This window comes from Oncorhynchus mykiss, chromosome 3 (genome assembly GCF_057628025.1).
Source record: "Oncorhynchus mykiss isolate SJ-2025 chromosome 3, ASM5762802v1, whole genome shotgun sequence".
Taxonomy (NCBI): Eukaryota; Metazoa; Chordata; class Actinopteri; order Salmoniformes; family Salmonidae; genus Oncorhynchus; species Oncorhynchus mykiss.
Window position 1 is genome coordinate 67756290 of NC_143024.1, and position 24124 is coordinate 67780413.

A 24124-nucleotide genomic window follows, 5' to 3' on the forward strand; every position below is an offset into this window, starting at 1 on the left:
TTAGGAGTATAATATAGCCTGAAGTTGTGTGCTCTCTCTCAGATCAAAGTAAGAGGAAAACAATTGATTTGCTAATGGCATATATGCAAATCTGACATGGACAATAGAATACAGCCCATTCTGATATCAAGTCTGCATAGTCCTCCGAAGACAGTGACACAGCACTCTTCCGCACAGCTTTAGAGAGAAGGGTGGATGGATGGATGGCGGGCGGGCGGGGTCTGGGTGCTATTGGCTGCCTCTCCTATAGATGTGTTCACCCAGGGTTCTATGCCATAAATAGTACAACACAGGATTACACTGTTAAAAACATACCATGTTGGCAAAGCTCCCAATCGGAAAAACGGGCCACACACAAAAGCATGGAATTTCATGTGTGAGTTTTTATTGTTTTGAAAGGATCCTCCTATGAATATGTAACACATATCATAGCAACACGTGTTTGGTATCTTCCTGTAAAGAGAACTGTATACTCATCATATACAGTAAATGGCTATCAGATCTATCAATCAACATACCACCCAGCTAAACATGCACAATCACAGATCAAATTGTTTTATAAGATCATTATGAAGTATTTTGACTATACCAAAAAAGTATAGCTATAATACATATCAACACTTAGTCCATCAACCTCAAGTGATTGAAATGCATACATTTGTGATGATTTGAGTACACAATATTAAATTAAATATGATGGCAAATTACTTAATTTGATTAAATTGCTTGTTAACCTGGGTCTGGTTTAGCAATTGTGATACTTTCTCTGACTGGCATCAGCTCATTGATCTTTCCAGTGCCTGCCTGTCAATGATGGGTGCGGCTTTTTCTGGACGCTAGGATGTGAACACAGCCATCACCATGGTTGGACAAGAGTAGCAAAACTCCTGTATGTTGTGTTTGTGCTGACATGCTGGCATGACTGATTTGAATAACAACACATGCAATGTTACCTTTCCCCCTAGGGGAATGTATATAAAGATAAGCCACCTCATTGGCCACCAGCACAGCAAGCAGAACAAGCAGCTCACCAACCAAACGCAAATATGATGGGAAAGGTTTGTATTTTAGGCCATTATACATTTACAGAAACGAAATATGCAAGCACACATACAAACACATTGTATATTTAATCAAACACATATATGGTGTTATTTAGACTAATTTCATCATACAGTATATCTGTAGGCTGCCTATATCACATCTTTACTTTGTTGTTTTTCCATTGATTTCCTTATTAATGCTACTTCAAACATGATCCTTGTTCTTCCATCAGATCATCTTCTACGAGGACAAGAACTTCGGTGGCCGTCACCATGAGTGCATGAGTGACTGCGCTGATCTTCACTCCATGTTCAACCGCTGCCAATCCATCAGGGTGGTGAGCGGTATGTTCATGATCTACGAGCGCCCCAACTTCATGGGACACCAGCATTTCCTGAGGAAGGGAGAGTACTCCGACTACATGCGCATGATGGGAATGAACGAGTGTGTCAAGTCTTGCCGCATGATCCCCATGGTAAGGGAACTGTCCCATACCATTATTTCTCAAACACATATGATCTACTTACTGTATCACTGTGTATTTGAGAGTACTTACACATAATCTAGGTTTTGATCATAGTATATCACCAAACCATCTATGGGGGGTGTATCATGTTATCCTTAGTGGTTAATCATCAAACATTTACATAATCAATCTTCAATTCCTTAAATCAGTTAGATTGCTAGCCTTTCTGTGAGCATCTAAATAGTCGTTTTTGTATTGGCGTGTTAATTAACAATAAAGAAAAGTTATATTTAGAACACAGATGATCATGGAATATAACCCTGTTTTCTTTTCTGTCCCCTCCAGCACCGTGGTAACTTCAAGATGAGGCTGTACGACCGCTCTGACATGGGAGGCCAGATGATGGAGCTGGATGACGACTGCCCCAACTGTATGGACCGTTTCCGTATGTCCGACTTCAACTCCTGCAACGTGATGGACGGCCACTGGCTGATGTACGATCAGGCCAACTATAGAGGACGCCACTACTACCTGAGGCCCGGCCAGTACCGTAGATACAACGACTGGGGAGGCATGAGCTCCAAGATCGGCTCAATCAGGCGCATTATGGACCTCTAAAGAAGGAAAGGTCCTTGTAAAATGTCTACTTTATGCCTTGTTTCACACACTGAATAAAATGGTGTCAGTGCTCAAGTGTTTTCAGTTTTGTTCTTGCTCTCTGAGCATTGCAGGCCTGCTCTCCAGTGTGGATGTTAGCAGCAGGGGTGGCACCACGACACCCGACATCCTCGCTCTGCTTAGAGGGATCAATAAAGCTATTGCAGTATTGATCAGACAGGAGTCAAAGCGTGATCTCTATTATACTGTACTGGATCATTCATGCTCTACCCTCATTACTGTTCAGTGTTAACCAAACAAACCAGTTTCAGTGCTCACAGCGGTCTAAAGGCCAGTGATTTATGAGAAAATTATACTCTGAGATGTCTTAAAAACACAAAGGCCATTCAACTGAAAAGTTTATCCTCCTTAATGGAGTTAACATACTGTACTCGATATTGTGCATTTGTGGCTGCTGTGCAGAGTTACACATCCACAGATAAATGCATTCATAAAGCCCTTTCTAACGTAACAAGGTACTATGTGGCTATCTCTACTAGGCCTCATAGACGTCAGGACCTCCCTGCTTCCACTGGAGGCCAAGGGTGCAGATATGTGAAGCCTATAGAGCTAAATATTTGAAGGGCCAGAACTATCTTGTCTATGCATAAACTATCATAGTTAGTCAATTTTGTATGCTCATATGTCTGATTACATACTACCTAGTAGCGAGTTGTGTTGTCATGCTATTGGAGAACATATTATGTTGGAGAATAGTACATATAAGAACAATTTCTTACAAATAACTGAATCGAACAAAGAAATCAGAGTTATGTATAGATAGTAAGGATAGGATGAAGGATTTGATTGGAAACATACTATCCTATATAACTGAAACAATAAATCAAATACTTTTCAAATAACATACGAATGTGACTCACATCAAGTTTATATTTTGAGACATGCATTTGTAAACATACATCACTTGTATTTCAATTTCAACATCAATCTTTAGTCTTCACATTTAATATTTAATGTATAAAATATTTCATAATTACATTTAATTTAAGAAAATACAACATTAAATAATATATTTTAAGTGCCAAGCTACATACAATTTGGGATTTTTGTAACTGCATTTAAAATAGGATCTCCCACTGTAGGCCTATTTCTATACTGAGGGTGGCAAAATAATACCAAGTACAGATAATAACATACATGCAAATACATTTGTTTTTTAGATTACCTATACTGAAAAAACCTATACTGTCATATACTATATACTGAAAAAACCTATACGGTCATATACTATATACTGAAAAAACCTATACTGTCAAATACTATATACTGAAAAAATCTATACTGTCATATACTATATACTGAAAAAACCTATACTGTCATATACTATATACTGAACAGAATCTATACTATCATATACTATATACTGAAAGAAATATGTGTGATAGATTCCACCCATCCCAAATAGTTCAGTTCAACCCATTCATCAAAGTATAGTTATGTAGTGTGGAGACATTGGAAAGCACATCACATTTCAATTGGAAGAAAAGCAGAAACATACAAAAAGGTGAAAAAGACCAAACAGACAAATATTTCCTTGTGTGAATCCCACTTATTGTATTATTGTCTCGTTATATAATGGTAAGATGTATGTGATATTCACTATAGGATTAACCTCTCTAGTCTATCATTAAAACCTTTTGACAAAGAGGTGTCCATACCCTGGGTTTACTTAGTGTAATGGTTGTGATTACAAAATGTGTAATTCATGAAATATTCACAAAAATGTATTGAATAACATAATATATTTAATAGAGAAATGTATATTTCATAAAGAGAGAATAACTTCAAATAATTATAACTAATGGCTGGCACGAAATCTAAAAGAAAGAAACACTGCAGGAGCTACGATTACCAAACCAACCAACGGTCATGCATTGCCATGTTTGAGTACATACAAAATAAAGCTACATGATCTCTTGGTCATAGCCAAATGCTACCATAACCTGTCCATTTGGGAAAAAAGGTGTACCCAACCTTTTCTCCTCCCCTTTGACCTCTTCAGGACGACACAATGGCACTATGTGCAAAGGACCACTGGGTATTACAATATGAATGGCACATGCAGAGTCTGCAATTCATGTTCACTATATATGTGACAGGTGGAGTCTTCAAAGGGCTGGGCAGACCACACCGACAAGGCACAACAAGCCCAGCTACCATGGGGAAGGTAAACCTTCGAAACAGCTATGAGGGATCATAGAGTAGAATAGTAAAAAGGGTGTGCATGGCAATATCAATTTCAGGCATTCCCATTGAATTCATGTGAGTGTTTTTGTGTTCTGGTATTCTTGTACCACCATTGATTAGAATTGAAAGGATTAAGCTTATCCTTGATCAATTAATCTTTGTATTAATCCTTGATCAATCTTCAATGTTCTGTCTTTATGAATATTAACAACATGATGTAAACTTTATGCCTAGATCATCTTCTACGAAGACAAGGACTATGGTGGCCGTCACTTTGAATGCAATGGTGACTGCACAGACATGCTCGGCCTTCTCAGCCGGTGTAACTCCATCAAGGTGACATGTGGATGCTTCATGATCTATGAGAAGCCCAACTACACTGGTCAACAGTACTACCTGTGTCGAGGAGAGTATCCTGACTACAATCGTTGGATGGGCACAAATGACAACATCAACTCATGCCACATCATCTCCTCGGTGAGCTCTCTGTTTGTAGGACTGCCATTACAAAAATGAAGTTAATAAATGTATATTCATGAACAGTTTATCAAAAGTTCATGAATATATTGCTCCAGTTAACCTTTTCCTGAAATAAAAGCAAAACATTTACTTGTATTCTATGTTTATTTCACTTTCCCATAGTACAAATAGTACATTCGCTATAAAAGTATGTTCAGATGTATATATAGTGGAATCTATATATATTTCACTCTCAAAAGGTAAACTTGGAGCATTCTAATTTGGGACATAAATTATGCAAATGATAAAGTGTGGAATTCTGAGAGATCATTGCTAAATTCTTGAAGGGTTTTAATCTTGTGATGAAATGTCACTTATTACATTTGTAACAAGTTGGTGCAGGTGTGTGTGTGTGGGGGTGGGGGTGGGGTTGGGGGTGGGGGTGTGTAACCATAATGATTTGTAACGCTCCTCTGATTATCACATAAAGATAGAAGTTCTAAGATGGCACAATTCTAATGTTTTTTTCACCTTCTCAAATCAATATCAGGTGCCTGGATCCTACAACATGCGTCTCTTTGAGAGAATAGAGTATGGTGGGCAGATAATGGATCTGGTGGATGACTGTCCCAGCGTCATGGATCGTTTCAACATCAATGACATTTTCTCTTGCAATGTGAAAGGAGGAAACTGGCTGTTCTACGAGCACCCAAACTACAGGGGGAGGATGTACCTTATAAAGCCTGGGTATTACAGGAGATTCAGCGAATGGGGCGGCAGGAGTGCCAGAGTGGGTTCTATTCGACGAATCATGGACTACTAAACATACCATCCTATCAATTAATTGGACGTTGTGGCTGGCATCTCTGTGGATAGCTAGGACTCATGGTGGGACAATAGCTCAATCACTCAAGTCAAGAGATTGTATACCCCACCTTCACTGCACGTTAATGGATAATCTAATTTCCTGTTATTGGTATAAAACACAAACATAAAAGTATAGAGAAGGTGAAAATTAAATCAGAGAAGATGTCGAACAAACCACAACGACATAATGGGATATAAGAAGTTCCAAGGAGAGACAACTGATTACAAAGCCTATGGGCAAAAATTATACTTTTAAATTGGAATATCTTCAGACAAAAACAAAGAGGACCAATGCAATAAACACTTCACAATTTTAAAATACCTGTATTGTTATGGCATGTTCAGCTGATCAGGTTCTTAATTTTTGATGTAATATTGACATTTGTATATGATGGACCAATACTTATCAATGATGATCTCTGACTATATAATTTGATCACATTCAGTCTGCAAATGGTAGCAAGTCTGGCTCTGTTCTTGACCAATGACTCAGTGCTACAATAAACAAATGGAAACATGGAACTCTGATATTCTAGTAATTAACTATTCAATAATCCCACCACAATTACCAGATGGCATATCACACAATTCAAATATCGGCCAGACAATTGGTTTATTATAGAGATGCATATTCTGATCGCTCTATTTGATTGGCTATTTATCTTACTGATATATTTGTCAGGGACCATGCAAAACAATTGTTTCACTGGATTTTAGCTACCTAGCTTATTTTCATTTGCAGCCCCTATGCGATGTAACCTTGACTTCATGAAACAGTGAATTATAAAGCAAAGGTGTCCATGCATGGCTTCTCAATATCGAGGACAGGTAAGACCATGTTGGTAAAGGTAGATCTATGTCTTATGTGGGCCATGTTCATCACTCTGATTAGATGCAGTATACAACACATATGCTACTGTAAATGGATAATTACCATGTATTTATTTGACAAAGATTGAATTATATGAATAAACTAGGCTAAGTGGATTCTTAAAAAGTTCAAAGAAATACTACTATTTTTTCATTTCAGGTCCGTGTATGGGCACTCTAACATCTAGCTGGCTACCACTGTATAATGAATATGGTGTTGATAGGTTTTGCTGATGCTGTGCAGTGTACTGTATCAGTCTGGTATACAGTAGTGTTTTCTGAGAATTGTGATGAATATGGGGGAGAGAACAATAACTGGTTACGCGCTGCCATCTATACAGAAACAGATTTTTTTCACCCACCTCCACCATTGACACACTATGACTGAGGGATATATTTGAATGACAATACTTTGTGCTGTGCAATCACACAGCTGCCCTGTGTGTGTGATTTTTTTTTATAAAAGACAGTGCTGGATTGAGGGACATTGAGCATTGAGCCGTCACCCCCATCCACCGCCAACATGACTATGGGAAAGGTAAGGAAGAAGGCCATGGTTTTACAACATTCCAGATTTGTATGCATTAAAACGGAACAGTTTCACAGTAATATTTTATAGTATTTAATAAATGTTACATGCACAGTTTCTACAAATACATAAAATAATGCTACTAGTTTAGCAGACAGATCTCATGCAGTTCAGCAACAGTAGTCCTGTAGATCTTAGGGATAATGATGTTCTGTGATGTGGTTGGTTGCAGATCATCTTTTACGAAGACAGGAACTTCCAGGGTCACTCTCATGAGTGCAGCAGCGACTGTGCCGACCTGCACTCCTACTTCAACCGCTGCAACTCCATCAAAGTTGAGAGCGGATGCTTCATGGTCTACGAGCGCCCCAACTACATGGGAAACCAGTACTTTGTGAGGAGGGGAGAGTACTCAGATAACCAGCAAATGATTGGCATCAATGACTGCATCAGGTCCTGCCGTATGATCCCCATGGTGAGTGAGGTTCGAAATACAAGTAATGCAAATACAAGTAAAACAAATACAAGTAACACAAATACAAGTAAAACAAATACAAGTAACACAAATACAAGTAACACAAATACAAGTAACACAAATACAAGTAACACAAATACAAGTAAAACAAATACAAGTAACACAAATACAAGTAAAACAAATACAAGTACAACAAATACAAGTAACACAAATACAAGTAACACAAATACAAGTAACACAAATACAAGTAAAACAAATACAAGTAACACAAATACAAGTAACACAAATACAAGTAACACAAATACAAGTAACACAAATACAAGTAACACAAATACAAGTAACACAAATACAAGTAACACAAATACAAGTAAAACAAATACAAGTAACACAAATACAAGTAAAACAAATACAAGTACAACAAATACAAGTAACACAAATACAAGTAAAACAAATACAAGTAAAACAAATACAAGTAACACAAATACAAATACAAGTAATACATGTAATACATCTAGGGCCAACACGTTGTACGGTGGGTTGAAGGAAAGTAACAGTTTATCAATGAATTATGCAAATATATGCATATATTTAGTTTTATAGCAGAGCCAAAGTCATAACCAGATACATTTGAATTCTGTAATTGTATTACATGTATTTTATTGATTAATTATGAAAGAGTGGTTGTGCATAAATAAGCTACCTACATATAACATGAAGCTGCCATCAGATGAATCAGTCACACATTTGTTGAATGTAACATTCTAACATTCTAGTCTAAATGCCAACTAAAGCCTGTAGCAACGTTTATCTCTGAAATCACCATTATATTTAAGTCAATGTAAGAAATATACAAATGACACTGCATTTGAGCATACAGTAACCATGTAATAACTATTTAACTACGTAATAACTATGCAGTAACTATGCAGTTACTGTCTAATAACTATGTAACACCTGTTTGATCCCGTTACAGCACCGTGGCCAGTACAGAATGAGAATGTACGATCGTCCTGACATGGGCGGCCAGATGAATGAGCTGAGCGACGACTGCCCCAACGTCCAGGACCGTTTCCGTATGTCCGACATCAACTCCTGCAACGTGATGGACGGCCACTGGCTGATGTACGACCAGCCCAACTACAAGGGCAGGCAGTACTATGTGAGGCCCGGCGAGTACAGGAGGTTCAACGACTGGGGAGGATTGAGCCCCAAGATCGGCTCCCTCAGAAGGATCACCGACTTCAACTGAACGAGAGCTCCAATTTGAACTATCAACTGTCACTCTTGTCCACAATAAACTTTGATTCGTAATCAAAAAAACTTTTATGTCTTCCACTTCTCTTTGAGAAGGTTATTGGTATCTTCTCAGAACTCAACCCCATTGCTAGAAACCCTCACTGATAATTCATGCAAAGTTTGTTGATTTCAATAAACCTCTTCATGCAGTCCAAATACGCTTCTTGATACAGCATTAGAGATAGATTATTTATCTTGTTCTACAGTAGGCTGTAGATATCTAAACCCTACACAAATCAGCACAGCACCACAACCATGAATGTTCCTTGTTACATATCAAAACACCTAATCATTACTAGAATATATTTTTTTCATGTAAAAAAATAGAGATTAATCACCAAATCCCACATTATACGTGAGAAAATACTTTTCGTTACAGCTATCGCTCGTACTTTGGCCTAGTGTGTTTTGGCCTGTTAATCAGACAAAGCATGAATCCGCTCTCTCCCTGTTTGGTGCCCCATAAGGGATTAGCCAGCTGTACATGTATTGTGGCTGAATTTATCCATACCATGATCCTAACTGTATACAATAGTGCTGACTGGGGAACGTAGTGAATTTGAGGCATCCCATCAATAATGATGAGTGCCCCTGTAAATCCTACATTCATATAGTTGCAGTGATATTGAAACTTTAACTGTGCCTAAATCATATACAGTTATTATTACGGATCATAAAAATGCATTGATGAACATCATGTAAATATGTTTACTAATTGTACAAACCATAATTCAAATACCTGTTAATCACTTCCTTTTCTTTCTCGGTACCTGCTACAGTTAAACGAGAAGAATCCGATTTTTACAAGGTTGTTTTGGTCTTACTTCTTCCTTTGATCTTATTTATATGTCATATTTCATTATATATGAATGCAGCTTGTTTACAAGAACGCACCTATCAAATAATAGAAAGATACAAATATTTAAAGGAAAACAATAAGGATACTGGATCATTCTCTGGTTAGATGCGGAGTTTAATGAGCTATGTACTATAACCAACAATATTTGTAAAATACAATTATTTCAATATTTCTAAGGGCAATATTTGTTAAGCTGCGTTTTGTCTTGGTCAGTGTGTGTTAAACGTCTTGAGAATTCCTTAACATGCCAATAAACCTAACTGACTCTCTGCTCCACTTACCACAGTCTTCGTAGTGGCATCACATCGTGTCACAACTTGACACACGTTACTTTACCCCTCTCAACATAAAGTAATCTTGTGTTTAACAGCCAAGTAATAAAGCAATACGATGTGGGGTAAGACAAGACAGATTCTGATAACAGATAACATTCACAATGTTCATGTAAAAGTTCCAAGAGTCAAGTCATACATAAGACATTTACAGGTCACATGATCATCTATGTTCAACAGGCACCACTCATGTCCTGGGATGCTTCATGAAATGAGATGGAAAAGTTACTACTTCGTTGTTCAGTGCATGAACCCAGTCTCTGAATGATACAGCAGCTCTGCATGGGCACATGAACTAACTATAGACAACAACAAAGCATGGCCAATAACTAGACACTCTTCTAGTCTCTGGGGGTTGTGAGGTACAACTGGACCCTTCGTAGTGGGCAAAACAGGTTGAAATGACAGTACAACTAGTCCAATGGATGCATTTCAACCAGCTTTGGCCACTGGGTTTACACTAAAGCCAGTCATTTGTTATACCCTATTTCACATCCCCTTTCACATTACAAGACAGTTCTTATATAAAGTTGTGAAGTACAAGGCTCTAACATTCGCCAGTTTCACGGTAGAACCTTCAGGCCTTCTATGGAACAACAATGAGCATTTATGGACGATTCAATGCTTTTGACTAATAAATGTGTTTTGACGTTTTGATCTGGATGTCACAAGTACTTTGTGATTAAGGTCTTTCTTAAACGTATTGTGGGGCAAATGTGGCTTTTCAGTTAGTTTTCCATCAGCCTGCCAAAATAATAAGTCGTCTTATACATCGCCTGTCATAAAAAACAAACTACATTATATCAACCTTTGCTTCCCGGCTTCATTACTTGGCTGTTATTGACATAAGCCTACAGCATAGCCAACTACCGTTGACTAGAGACCTATGTAATGTTCATGAAATTACATTTTGCTTTCCAGCACAGTGTCATTGTTTACTTTTATGCTTAAATTGAAACACAGAGGTGATTGGTATTTCTGGGGATAAAGGAATGACACAAACAAATGGCTTGTTTACTGCATAAAAGCAAGCTGCAATTAGTCAAGGATGGTCATGGGAAGAGCGCAGCTAAGCAGGGCCAGTAAGAAAGAGGTTTTGGACTGTCCTTGGCTGTGGATATGGTAAGTTATGTTATGGTATGAAAACAATTGCTAGAATGTGGAAAAAATGGGTTAAAACTCACTTTTGAATTGTTTTAACTACAGGGAGGAGAGGTGTACTAGTGTACTAGTAATGGTAAAAGTGGTGGAAGTGTTATAATAATGATAATAATAGGTAGGTAATAGGTAACAATGTAGTAATATTATGTTCCTAATCATTTTGGGGTTGTGATTAATGTACAGTAACTAGCCCATGACACATTGAATATTCACACATGATGTACTGTAAATAGTCTGTGTGTTACCCGCAGGATGCAATCTTTCTAAATGTACTCATTTGCATAAAATGGGTTGCAAATGCAGATGAGAAGAGAGAGTGAATGGCTACCTCTTTGGGCAACATATTTAATGCTAAAGGGCTGTTCCATATTGTTCTGTACCTATTGTCCATTGGATGTGTGGATACCATACTAGTCTTTTCTTTTGTCTATGCATGTCAAAGCACCAAACCAGTAATTATTGATCCTTTTTTCCCCAAATACAAATCCATATTTCTCACCCAATGTTGTGCTACAACAAAAAGGTACACATGTGCCAGTACCCTGAGTTATAACTATGTGAGCATTTGAATAACAATACTTTGTTTGTCAAGAGGTAGTATAAAAAGCTCTGAAAACATGTGGAATCTCTCCAACGGAGACCATGGGCAAGGTAGGGCTTTTTCCCTGTGCTAATGAACTGTAAACTCTGACAGTTTTACTCTCTTCTCTGCTCTATAATGTGTTCAGTATATTTTCCCACCCCCCACGGCAGCCCAAAGTGAAACTTATCATTGGATTTTCTTGATTTGCAGATTACTTTTTACGAGGACAGGAACTTCCAAGGTCGTAGTTATGAGTGCAGCAATGACTGTACAGACCTGCACTCCTACTTCAGCCGCTGTAACTCCATCAGGGTGGAGAGTGGCTGTTTTATGATCTATGAGCGCCCCAACTACATGGGCCACCAGTATTACATGAGAAGGGGAGAATATCCTGATTATCAGCGTTGGATGGGCTTCAGTAGCTGTATCCGATCATGCCGTATGATTCCAATGGTAAGTTCTGACTGGATATGTGAAAGGTTTACTGAAGCAACGAAAGGAACCTGAAGATGACTTTTAAAACAAGAGTTGGAGCAAGGATAAGAACATCATTTATCACTCTCAAATTATCTCTGTTTATGCTTTAGATTTATGTACTTCCTGTAATTATCCAGGAAATGTTTTTTCATATCTCGGTATCCCGTTCGGTATCCACTGGTTGCCATTTTGATTTTCCTTCTTGTTGTTCCACAGTACCGGGGTTCATATAGGATGCGAATCTACGAGAAGGCCGACTTCAGCGGTCACATGATGGAGTTCATGGATGACTGTCCCTGTGTGTCTGATCGTTTCCATCACCGCCACGTGTACTCCTGTAATATCATGAACGGCTTCTGGATCTTCTACGAGTATCCCAACTACCGGGGTCGACAGTACTTCCTAAGAGCAGGAGAGTACAGAAGATACCGTGAATGGTGCGCCACCTGCGCCATTGTAGGCTCCTTTAGACGCGTCACTGACTTTTAGCCATCCTGCTCAAGCACTTGCTGTAAATACATGCTTAGTTATTAAAATGGTTCAATTTTTAACCCCTTTGTGTATGAATGATCTTTGACTTGTTTAAATATTAATGATTTAAATAACTAATATTCATTAAATGTTCACTGTGTTTTTGTGGTTTCTCATAAGTTAGTATAAAATGACACTACCATATTCAATAATTATTCAATCAAAGTCAGGTTATTACTTGTACAAACAATGATCAAATACCACTTAATTCTCTCTAACGACTTGACCAATTAGAGGGTTTTCAGAATACTAGACTTTTGGACACTAAAATCAAATGGCCTTAGCTACCATAAGTGGCTATCTAAGGAGGCAGGCAGGACAACAACATGTGTAGAAGGAAACACCACTAAGAAGAAATAAGCATAACTCAGAACATATTGAATCTAAAGTTGAACACCACAGCATTAAGAAAATATTAAGAAATCAATATTTCATTACTCATTACAAGTAGTACAATTCCTAAGCACATATAATCATTTGTAAAGCATTCAAACATATTTAGAAACATTTATAATGGCCTCTTCATGTAAGTTAATATACATTCAAATACAGACTTCCAGTACAGTATGAAATGAATAATGCATTTCACGTACAAATGAGCCCACACTTCTGTGAAAATATAGAAAATAATCTTAAACAACAGTAAAGATCTGATGTCTTAAAAAAAGACTTTGTGACACAGTTATTTATAACAAAAAATAAAAACCATCATTATCATTAACGTGAGTTGAGTTATTACTTGATATCAGTTGAGTAATCGCTTCCATAAGAACTAAATAATATCATATGAATCCTCAACCATTTTTGATCCTGCCACTGGTGGACTAAAATGTTTGATTCACCGTAAAAGTGTTTGCCAAATGTTAGAACATTTAAACGAGGCAATTGTAAGATAAATAACTTTGATTCTGGTCTCAACAAAATTAGAAATCAGTATTATATAACTTTAGCAATCAGTATTGAATTAATTATTGCATTAAATACAAATATACATGTGCATAGCCACACAATTTTTGCTCACCACTCTTGTGATCATTTTGACCCCACGGGGTGAGATCTTGCGAGGAGCCCCAGATCGAGGGAGATCATCAGTGGTCTTGTATGTCTTCCATTTCCTAATAATTGCTCCCACAGTTGATTTCTTCAAACCAAGCTGCTTACCTATTGCAGATTCAGTCTTCCCAGCCTGGTGCAGGTCTACAATTTTGTTTCTGGTGTCCTTTGACAGCTCTTTGGTCTTGGCCATAGTGGAGTTTGGAGTGTGACTGTTTGAGGTTGTGGACAGGTGTCTTTTATACTGATAACAAGTTCAAACAGGTGCCATTAATACAGGTGGAGGACAGAGGAGCCTCTTAAAGAAGAAGTTACAGGTCTGTGAGAGCCAGAAATCTTGCTTGTTTGTAGGTGACCAAATACTTATTTTCCACCATAATTAGCAAATAAATTAATAAAAAATCCTACAATGTGATTTTCTGGATTTTTTTCCTCATTTTGTCTGTCATAGTTGAAGTGTACCTATGACGAAAATTACAGGCCTCTCTCATCTTTTTAAGTGGGAGAACTTGCACAATTGGTATACATACCATATTCATAGTATGTAAATATTATTTTTGTTGTCTCTTGGTGTCTTTCCTATATATAACTCATATTCTATTTTGGATTTATTTAATGTAATGTTATGTTGTTTAATCATCTAACAACATAATTGATAAGCTGCATAAGTAATACAATCAATCAACAAGTTTCAGATTCATACAGTCAACACTGAACATTTTACAGAGAACAATATATATGATATTTCTCTAAATTCAATTTAAAGGTTTTTAAAATCTAAATGATCATCCTGTGCACGGTTCTCCCTTTATTGCGACTTTTTGCCACTGTTTCGGTAGTAAACATGTGAGTGGGGTGGATTAGGAATTCAGGAAAATATTTCAAATTTGCAAAACAAACAAAGTGTGTGAATAGTATATACACAGACTATACATAACTTCAAGAACATCTGCTCTTTCCATGACATAGACTAATCAGGTGGATCCAGGTAAAAGCCACCCAAAGAACATCCAACCAACTTGACACAAATGTGGGAAGCATTGGAGTCAACATGGGCCAGCATCCCTGTGAGGGTGGTGTGTAACTCAATATTTGGAAGGTGTGGAGTACGATTGAGATTAAGTCCTCTGTGGATCTGTTGGGGCGGTATGCAAATTGGAATGGGTCTAGGGTTTCCGGCATGATTGTGTTGATGTGAGCCATGACCAGCCTTTCAAAGCATTTCATGGCTAGCGACGTGAGTGCAACAGGGTGGTAATCATTTAGGCAGGTTACCTTCGCTTTCTTGGGCACAAGGACTATGATATCTGTTTGAAACATTTAGGTATTACAGACTCGGTTGAAAATATCAGTGAAGACATTTGCCAGTTTTTCCGCACATGCTTTGAGTACACGACCTGGTAATCTGTATGGTCCTGCAGTTTTGTGAATGTTGACCTGTTTAAAGATATTGCTCACATCAGCTAAGGAGAGCAGAATCACACAGTCATCCGGAACAGCTGGTGCTCTCATGCATGCTTCAGTGTTGCTTGCCTTTAAGTGAGCATAAAAGGCATTTAGCTCGTCTGGTAGGCTCACGTCACATGGCAGCTTGCGTCTGGGTTTCCCTTTGTAGTTTGTAATATTTTTCAAGCCCTGCCACATCCGACGAGCATCAGAGCCGGTGTAGTAGCATTCAATCTTATTGACGCTTTGCCTGTTTGATGGTTTGTCTGAGGGCATAGCAGGATTTCTTATAAGCGTCTGGACAAGTGTCCCGCTCCTTGAAAGTGGCAGCTCTAGCCTTTTGCTCGTTGCGGATGTTGCCTGTAATCCATGGCTTATGGTTGGGAAATGTACATACCGTCACTGTGGGGACAACGTTGTCGATGCACTTATTGATTAAGCCGGTGACTGAGGTGGAATACTCCTCAATGCCATTGGATGAATCTCGGAACATATTACAGTCTGTGTTAGCAAAACAGCCCTGTAGCGGAGCATCCGCGTCATCTGACCACTTCCGTATTGAGCGAGTCACTGGTACCAAATGCTTTAGTTTTTCCTTGTAAGCAGGAATCAGGAGGATATAATTATGGTCTGATTTGCCAAATGGAGGGCGAGGGAGAGCTTTGTATGCATCTCTGTGTGTGGAGTAAAGGTGGTCTAGAGGTTTTTCCTCTGGTTGCAGATGTGACATGCTGGTAGAAATGAGGTAAAATGGATTTAATTTTCCCTGCATTAAAGGCCGCTTCTGGATGAGCATTTTCTTGTTTGCTTATGGCATTATACAACTTGTTGAGTGCATTCTTTGTGCAAGCATTGGTTTGTGGTGGTAAATAGACGACTACGAATAATATAGATGAGAACTCTCTCCGTAGATTGTGTGGTCTACAGCTTATCGTGAGGTATTCTACCTCAGGCGAGCAATACCTCGAGACTTCTTTAATATTAGACATCGCGCTCAAGCAGTTATTGACAAATAGACACACACTCCGGCCCCTCGTCTTACCAGACGTTGTTGCTCTGTCCTGCCGATGCACAGAGATGTCAGCCAGCTCTATATTATCTGTGTCTTCGTTCAGCCATGTCTCAGTGAAACATAAGATATTACAGCTTTTAATGTCCTGTTGGTAGGATAGTCTTAATTGTAGATGGTCCAGTTTATTTTCAAACGATTGCACGTGATTGCACATTGGGAAGTGGTGGTTTACCTACTCGTCTGGCAAGTCACCCTGCCCTCCCCTTTTCCTCCATGTTTTCTTCACGCTGATTATGGGGGATTTAGGCCTTGTCTTGACAATGCAGTATATCCTTCACATCGGACTCATTAAAGAAAACATCTTCGTCCAGTTCGAGGTGAGTAATCGCTGTTCTGATGTCCAGAAGCTCTTTTTGGTCATGAGAGACGGTAGTAGCAACATTATGTACACATGTTTTCATCAAATTGACTGTTGTAAGTCTGTGCATGATGCCGTAGTGCACATAAAAATTTATTTTGTGGTTAAATTCCTATGAGCTGAATAAAAAATATGAGTTAAATGGGTTTCCATCACAGGAGGTTGGTGACGCCTTAATTGGGGAGGACTGGCTCGTGGTAATGGCTTGTGCGGTATAAGTGAAATGGTATCAATATGGTTTCCATGTGTTTGATGCCATTCCATTCACTCAGTTCCAGCCATTTTTATGAGCCGTCCTCACCTCAGCAGTGTCCACTGGTTTCCATCGCATTTTCAACTCTACTGATGATTTTGTCAGAAGAAATGTTGTGTTGTATAGCGAATGTGTCCACTGTAGTCTTGGCATGTGCACTTTAGCCAACAGTTGGCAGATACAGTGAGGGTATAGCCTACATTATGAGAGTGAGATCATTTGTATTTGTCAAATGGCACCAGAATAAGAACCTTGATATTTATTGGAAAGAAGTATCAAGCTCATCACTGTGCACTCACCACCCTGTGAAGTTCGTCATCACTTATTTCATCTGTAGCCTAACAAACTGCATGATTTCCTGAATCATAGCAGGAGGACCACACAACATATCTCCTTTACTTCAATATGATGGTTTTATATCAATAATATGCATGAAGGCGTTTCCACCGCTATTTCTTGCATCATTAATTTTACCAACACAAAAATATCCCACCTGGTCTAGCTTATTTTGTCTTGTCGACATTAAGTTTACCAGAAAATGTGCTGTTTACATCAGGCCTGTCGTGACAGTTTTTTATCCAACATGTACTTTCTGGCATAAAAAGGTCGGATGGAAACCTGGTTAGTGAAAACTCCAAATTTAACAGAACAATCATATATTCACATGCAAGCCTCACATAAACGCCAGCCCCTTTCAGACCTAATTACATTTTTGGACTGAAGGTAAATACATACACTTGTGACTTGAAGGTGTAACTGTTGTCATTGTAAATCAATCACCCATCAAAACCAATTAATATCTTAATTTCATTAAACTGACATTCTTCAATTTATTTATCTGTTCACTATCCAGTGGATAAACTCAAATGATCAATGACAAATGCAATTTACAGACAGGTTAAACAGCCTTTTCCTTTACTAAGGGAGAGAACAGCTTTGAATAAGATTCTATAGTTGTATATTAACATATTATTATTTCAAGTACATAAAATCATAATAAAAGTGCTGTTCAAACATGACCAGTATGCTCTACTAGATTAAGGACATCATAAACGCACTTCTTCTTTCACTATAACTGTAATGTTGGTCTCTGTGTGTTCAACAGAGATGTGTTCTGAAAATCGACCTCATCTCAGTTCTCTACTGTACATCCTCGATTACTGGACCATACTGTATGCAAAGAACATTCTTACTGAGAAGCGTACACAAAAGTGATGCTTATAATGAAACAGACAACACAGGTCATCACTGCCAGAAATGTATGGATGAAAACCATTGTTACACTTCATAGGCCCTGATCAGCGAAAGTGTCATACTGCTCAATCATCAGCTTTGGACAATTTGAATAACAACACATCATGGCCCCCTGGTTTTTGTATAAAACGACTGCACAATGATGGTAGAAGCACAAGCTGATCCACTGTCAACCACCAACCACCAACATGGGCAAGGTAATCTGATCCGACTCACAGTAGCTACATGTAGGCTACAGTTTTACAAAAGTGAAATGTACATCCTATATTCTGTAAATATAATAGTACAGTAACATTAGTTAGTTATCTGTTATAAGAATCAGTTCTTATGGGAATTCAGTAATTCAACATTACACAGAGTCTAAAAATGCAATTAGCCTATAGGCTTGATGATTTTTTGCCTTTTCAGGAATTGTTATACAGTATGTCTCTCTTTTCCTATAGATTATCTTCTACGAGGAGAGGAACTTCCAGGGCCGCAACTATGAGTGCATGAGCGACTGCCCTGACATGTCCCCCTACATGTCCCGCTGCCAGTCCTGCAGGGTTGAGAGCGGCTGCTTCATGGTGTATGAGCGCAACAACTTCATGGGCCAGCAGTTCTTCATGAGGAGGGGAGAGTACCCTGACATGCAGCGCATGATGAGCATGGGCATGATGTTCGACAACATCAGGTCCTGCAGAATGATCCCCATGGTAAGACACCTTATCTCATAGATGATACATTATAGTGTAGTTTCCTATTTGAAGATATACAAAATTCAAAGTACATAAGTGTCCTAAAATAATGTTGTTCTTTTTTATTGCATTTCAGCACAGAGGATCCTTCAGGATGAGGATCTACGAGAGGGAGAACTTTGGAGGTCAGATGCACGAGATGATGGACGACTGTGACTCCATCCAGGAGCGTTACCGCATGTCTGACTGCCAGTCCTGCAACGTGATGGACGGCCACTGGCTGATGTACGAGCAGCCCCACTTCAGAGGAAGGATGATGTACATGAGGCCTGGAGAGTACAGGAACTTCAGGGAGATGAGCATGGGAATGGGAGGCATGAGCCAGGGATCCATGAGGTTCATGAGCATGAAGCGTATCAATGATATGTGCAATTAAATGTCTTTAATTGTTCATGGTAATAAAATAATTGAAGATCTTTCATAACTTAATTGTCTTTCTGATTTTCATACCAGTATTCATCTTAAGGCAAAATAAATTGCACACAATATTTAAAATATCACTGAAGCTTTGTAAATATTCCCACAATGATTACATGGGCATGGCCATGTACATGTACTGTATAAGTATCTAGTAGGGTACACATGGTACAACATCTTCAAGCAAACCTTTTAAATTGTGCAAGCTGCCTCCAAGTTTCAGGTCATACCTGAATGCTTTTGTAAAGTTTATTAGTTATTGACTGTAGTTCATGGATCGTTTTTCAAATCAGTAAGAAATAGTTATAATAGAAGGGTTGAAATGATGTGTTTGTCAGTTAACTGGTTGCCTGAGCTTACATGGCTGCACTAGTATTCATTTCAGCAGTAATCAGTAACATTACAATCATCTATAAACTCACTATTTTGCAAGCACCAAGATAACAATCACGTCATTTCAAACATTTGGTTATAACTGTTTAGCTATTTATCTGATCTATAAACTAATAATTAACATGAACAGAAATCCCTTTACCTTAATATGCATTTTATTGGAACAACTGGAAAATTATTTAATTAACTACATTCCATATAATTATATATATAAATACATTTTGAATATGTTAAAGCCTCGTGTTATGGAAAGAGAATGTAGAGGAGGAGACAGATACAGTGAGTAAGAGAGAGGGGAATGACCAAGATGGGGTTCGTAACCCCGTTGCCAGGGGGTATTGTGGTCCTGAGTCGGCAGCTCTACCACTAGACCAGACTCTGGGCTGATCCATACAATTCTAAAGTTAGGAAAATATTCCTATGAGGATGACCTAATTAGCATATTTCCCAGAGTGTTATTTCACACATCAGATGGGAAGATGATGTTATAACGTCTCAACAGGAGGCCCACAACTGTGGATGTAGATGGTCCTCATATCAAACAAATAGCATAACATATTTATGGAATATGTTACCAAGGGATAGCGTACATAAATGTCCAAATCAATTTTGGAAACCACAGGTCCACGTGCTAAACTCAAACTTTTTTGTAAATCATGCTTTGAGGTCAAATTAACATTATGCAACTCAATTACTAAAGCACTGTGGGCCCATATTAAATACGGAATATTTTGATGTATGTAAGCTGTCAGTCAGACTCTGCAAAAGTGAAACCGAAACTCAACTCTATGGTTAAATTAAGGTATTAATTAGGAATGGTTAAGGTAAGGTTTGGGATAGGGTTAAAACAGAAAATAAATGGGCTAAAAATAAGTGCCTAGCACTGGGACTTAACCTGTGATCCTTGAAGACGTAGCTCACAGTTTAAGCTCTTCTTCTAACTCCATCCACAACACCCTAGCAAGCAAAGAACCTACTAGATCGTAATATGTGCACATGTTTCCCCTAGTAGACTGTTTGAAATTGCAATGGAAATAATCGTAATCTGGAGCCTGCATTTATGAACCCGGGATTGATATTCCATATGAGAATGGCCTGAGGTTCTGTTATTATTTCAGCCAAAGAAAATAGCAGGGGTCCAAGCACTGAACCTTGAAGAACACCAAATTCAACTTTGATTTGTTATCCATCTGCACAAATACATATCCGTTTAATTAGTAAACTATACAGTAAACCAGTTGAGAACATATCCTCAAATGTCAAACACGTTTTCAAGTCTGTTTAGGATAATAAAAAGTGTTGGGCTGCTGATTGGCAAACAAATCTAATGTGAGATTAAGGTGTATTTATGTTTAATTTCAAAATAGGCATAGAGGGAGGTTGAAGACAAATAAGGGAAATGTGCTCAGAACACTTCTAGTTTTATGTGTGTGTGACCGACTGGGTACTATTCACTTCTAGTTTTATGTGTGTGTGACCAACTGGGTACTATTCACTTCTAGTTTTATGTGTGTGTGACCGACTGGGTACTATTCACTTCTAGTTTTATGTGTGTGTGACCGACTGGGTACTATTCACTTCTAGTTTTATGTGTGTGTGACCGACTGGGTACTATTCACTTCTAGTTTTATGTGTGTGTGACCGACTGGGTACTATTCACTTCTAGTTTTATGTGTGGTTCATGATGATGAAGAACCAGATTTGAAGAGCAACATTCTAAAAAAAGAGCTAATATTATGTAGAGCAAGGTATAAAGTGTGGTATCTACATTTTTTATACAGTATACAGAAACTACAGTAATTCAGTTTAGTTAATTGTTTTAACTGTTATGCTGTGCAGAATTGTGCTTGATTTTCATTGAATGAGTAGGTATTCTCTCTGTCACTCACAGTGAGGTATTGTGAGATGCTGGTGAGTGTTGTGATTTCATGGTTTTACTTTAGTAGTCAAATATTTTTGGTGTGTGAAGTAAGCGTTCTTACGTCTTCAGATAATGGCTTGAAAAACATTTAAAAAATAATTGGATGATGACTATGACCAGTTGTTTTCTCTCTACAGTATGAAACATAACTATTAGATGTCTCAATTCAACAAATTTGCTGAAACTTTGCAAGGTGTAAAGAGTACAGTATGTTTTCATACTTATTGAGTGAACACTAGAGAAGACAATAAGATGGCAGGTGGACCTAACTTTTATTAATTTCAATGTTAGGCTCAGTTTCATGTATTGCCTCTCAGTTTGGGTGAGCAACAACACGTCTGATGGAGCCAATCTTGGAATTGATGGCTCCCCAGTCACTGTATCTCCTGTACTCGCCAGGCCTCAGGAGATACTGCCTGCCTCTGTAGTTGGGATGCTCATAGAAAAGCCAATACCCCTCCATAACATTGCAAGAGTTGATATCATTGTAATGGAATCGATCGTAGAGTGAGGGGCAGTCATCGGCAAACTCCAGCATCTGACCGCCAAAGTCAGAGCGCTCGTAGATTCTCATCTTGTGAGCTCCCTGGTTCTGAGAACAAGGAGGAGAAGATGGGTACGTTCATTCAGCCACTTTACTATTAAGTTTCAAGTTTCATGTTTATTTGCCATGTGTATTACTACCTACATCAATGATAGGTTAACTTGTATACCAGGAAAGAGGAATATAGGCTCACTTGAGGGATCATCCGGCAGGATTTCACGCAATCATTAAAGCCCATCCAGCGCTGGTAGTCGGGATACTCGCCTCTTCTCAGGAAGTACTGGTAGCCCATGTAGTTTGGCCGCTCATAGACCATCCAGCTACCACTCTCCACTTGGATGGAGTTACAGTGGCTGAAATGGGTGTGCAGGTCGGCACAGTCGGTGTTGCACTCATAGGAGCGACCCTGGAAGTTCTTGTCCTCGTAGAAGATTATCTAAAAATACGAATGGAAGTAAACATGCATACAATGGAATGAACATTGAGTTTTGTGCCATGCAAAGGATCGAACAACTGAGTGTCTATCTCGCAGCCAGGTGTTCATTGTTCTTTGTTCTGTCAGACAAACAATGAGCAAGAAGGTGTGACAGGACAAAAGATGTGCAGCGAAACAACATGCCTTACCTTTCCCATTGTGTTAGGTAAATGTGATCACACTGCAACACTGACTAAGCGAGCCATGGTCCTTTTATATCCTATAGGAATAGAGACATTGTTATGTTAATCAATTGACTTTAGATGTCAGCCTTTTTGAAAATACAGCATGGCTGCCAAATTACAAAAGACAGTTGTTTTTCTTTGTCAGCAGGGTGAATTGCCTTTTTGTTACATACACAAAGGCTTCAATGGTGCTAATTAACTTAGCATGTACTCTACACATGTTTATCAGTGGAAAACCAAAATCTGATAACTAAAAGAACAGATGACAGAATATTCTACCCAAAACTGATGACAGAATACCAAAATTCAAAATGTATTTATCAAGCATTTATTTGATCTTTAAAAGTAAGCTCTCATACACATACATTGATTGATTGTTATGAATCACCTTGACTGTGGTGAATATGAAATATGATCGGATGCGCACAAATATTACCATTATTGTTTGACATATACTACTTTCTGCATCGCTACCCTACTTATAAATATAATTCATGAACATTTCAAACACACAGCACACTATAATAAAAGTATGATGGATAGTAAGAAAATGTGGGATTTGACTCCCCTTGCCTGGTGGTTTCAGTACTGTTTCAGTGGTCAGGTTTTGGAATACTTCCAGCCAAACTTGTGCTCGTGCCACCTGTGGTCTCAGTTGACCCACAGCCAAGTGAGTGGCTGCTGGTGTGGACAACAACTCAGGTCATGTGATTGACTGTATTGAGTTTTACAATATACCACCCAGTGGCCAACAGGAGAGTGACCTTGAATATTTACAGTGGGACTCATTTTGACTGTAATGAATGGTTGCTTCCCGGTTGTGCCTAATGCTACCTGAATGGCATGACTGTGAATTGGAACAGGCCAAACTATTAAAAGGTACTATGTACCAACATGCTCACCAGTAATGTATTCAAATAGCAAACTGCTTCCACAACACCTTGCTCTTCCTTTCTGTAACAACTCTGCTTCTGTTTCTGTACAGGTTGCTATATGAGCTTCCTAATGAACAATATTAAAATGCTTCATGACATAGTATATATAAAGAATCTGTTTGCTATTCATTAAATCTAATTAGTATATTTAGTGTTATTTAGTATTCGTCAACACTGTTTAATTAATAGAAATGTATACACATCTACATCATGAATATATAGATGCACATTATGATATATACATTGTATTTGTATAAATAAATATGA

The 24124-nt window shown here is 38.3% G+C and overlaps 6 protein-coding genes across 6 annotated transcripts; 5 read left to right on the forward strand and 1 right to left on the reverse strand.

The window, feature by feature from the left end:
* The first annotated feature begins 907 nt into the window (after positions 1-907).
* LOC110505308 (gamma-crystallin S-1-like) lies at positions 908-2203 on the forward strand. Its single transcript, XM_021584468.3, has 3 exons — positions 908-1058; positions 1277-1519; positions 1856-2203. Exons 1-3 carry the CDS (start codon positions 1047-1049, stop codon positions 2126-2128), a joined length of 528 nt encoding a protein of 175 aa, XP_021440143.2. The 5' UTR covers positions 908-1046; the 3' UTR covers positions 2129-2203.
* A 2104-nt stretch (positions 2204-4307) lies between these two features.
* On the forward strand, positions 4308-6236 carry LOC110520248 (gamma-crystallin M2). The gene is made up of 3 exons (XM_021597420.3): positions 4308-4355; positions 4610-4852; positions 5385-6236. Exons 1-3 carry the CDS (start codon positions 4347-4349, stop codon positions 5655-5657), a joined length of 525 nt encoding a protein of 174 aa, XP_021453095.1. The 5' UTR covers positions 4308-4346; the 3' UTR covers positions 5658-6236.
* LOC110520247 (gamma-crystallin M2-like) lies at positions 5495-8902 on the forward strand. Its single transcript, XM_021597419.3, has 3 exons — positions 5495-7109; positions 7333-7575; positions 8549-8902. The coding sequence occupies exons 1-3, from the start codon at positions 7095-7097 to the stop codon at positions 8822-8824; spliced, it is 534 nt and encodes a 177-aa protein (XP_021453094.1). The 5' UTR covers positions 5495-7094; the 3' UTR covers positions 8825-8902.
* Positions 8903-11112: 2210 nt separating this feature from the next.
* Positions 11113-12841, forward strand: LOC110505314 (gamma-crystallin M2-like). The gene is made up of 4 exons (XM_021584479.3): positions 11113-11184; positions 11816-11874; positions 12017-12259; positions 12500-12841. Exons 2-4 carry the CDS (start codon positions 11866-11868, stop codon positions 12770-12772), a joined length of 525 nt encoding a protein of 174 aa, XP_021440154.1. The 5' UTR covers positions 11113-11184; positions 11816-11865; the 3' UTR covers positions 12773-12841.
* Positions 12842-18380: 5539 nt separating this feature from the next.
* On the forward strand, positions 18381-19418 carry LOC110520249 (gamma-crystallin M1-like). The gene is made up of 3 exons (XM_021597423.3): positions 18381-18447; positions 18694-18945; positions 19064-19418. Exons 1-3 carry the CDS (start codon positions 18439-18441, stop codon positions 19361-19363), a joined length of 561 nt encoding a protein of 186 aa, XP_021453098.1. The 5' UTR covers positions 18381-18438; the 3' UTR covers positions 19364-19418.
* Positions 19419-21971: 2553 nt separating this feature from the next.
* Positions 21972-23614, reverse strand: LOC110520251 (gamma-crystallin S-1-like). Its single transcript, XM_090229980.1, has 3 exons — positions 22887-23614; positions 22456-22698; positions 21972-22310 (listed from the first exon to the last, which is right to left on the reverse strand). The coding sequence occupies exons 1-3, from the start codon at positions 22893-22895 to the stop codon at positions 22032-22034; spliced, it is 531 nt and encodes a 176-aa protein (XP_090086106.1). The 5' UTR covers positions 22896-23614; the 3' UTR covers positions 21972-22031.
* Positions 23615-24124: the final 510 nt, after the last annotated feature.

Excerpts from the sequence above, each read along its gene's own strand:
- LOC110520249 (XM_021597423.3), top strand. Across the intron at positions 18,946-19,063 it reads CCTGCAGAATGATCCCCATG|CACAGAGGATCCTTCAGGAT; the intron begins GTAAGACACCTT and ends ATTGCATTTCAG.
- LOC110520247 (XM_021597419.3), top strand. Across the intron at positions 7,576-8,548 it reads CCTGCCGTATGATCCCCATG|CACCGTGGCCAGTACAGAAT; the intron begins GTGAGTGAGGTT and ends ATCCCGTTACAG.
- LOC110505308 (XM_021584468.3), top strand. Across the intron at positions 1,520-1,855 it reads CTTGCCGCATGATCCCCATG|CACCGTGGTAACTTCAAGAT; the intron begins GTAAGGGAACTG and ends TGTCCCCTCCAG.
- LOC110520251 (XM_090229980.1), bottom strand. Across the intron at positions 22,311-22,455 it reads CCTGCCGGATGATCCCTCAA|AACCAGGGAGCTCACAAGAT; the intron begins GTGAGCCTATAT and ends CCTTGTTCTCAG.
- LOC110505314 (XM_021584479.3), top strand. Across the intron at positions 12,260-12,499 it reads CATGCCGTATGATTCCAATG|TACCGGGGTTCATATAGGAT; the intron begins GTAAGTTCTGAC and ends GTTGTTCCACAG.
- LOC110520248 (XM_021597420.3), top strand. Across the intron at positions 4,853-5,384 it reads CATGCCACATCATCTCCTCG|GTGCCTGGATCCTACAACAT; the intron begins GTGAGCTCTCTG and ends AATCAATATCAG.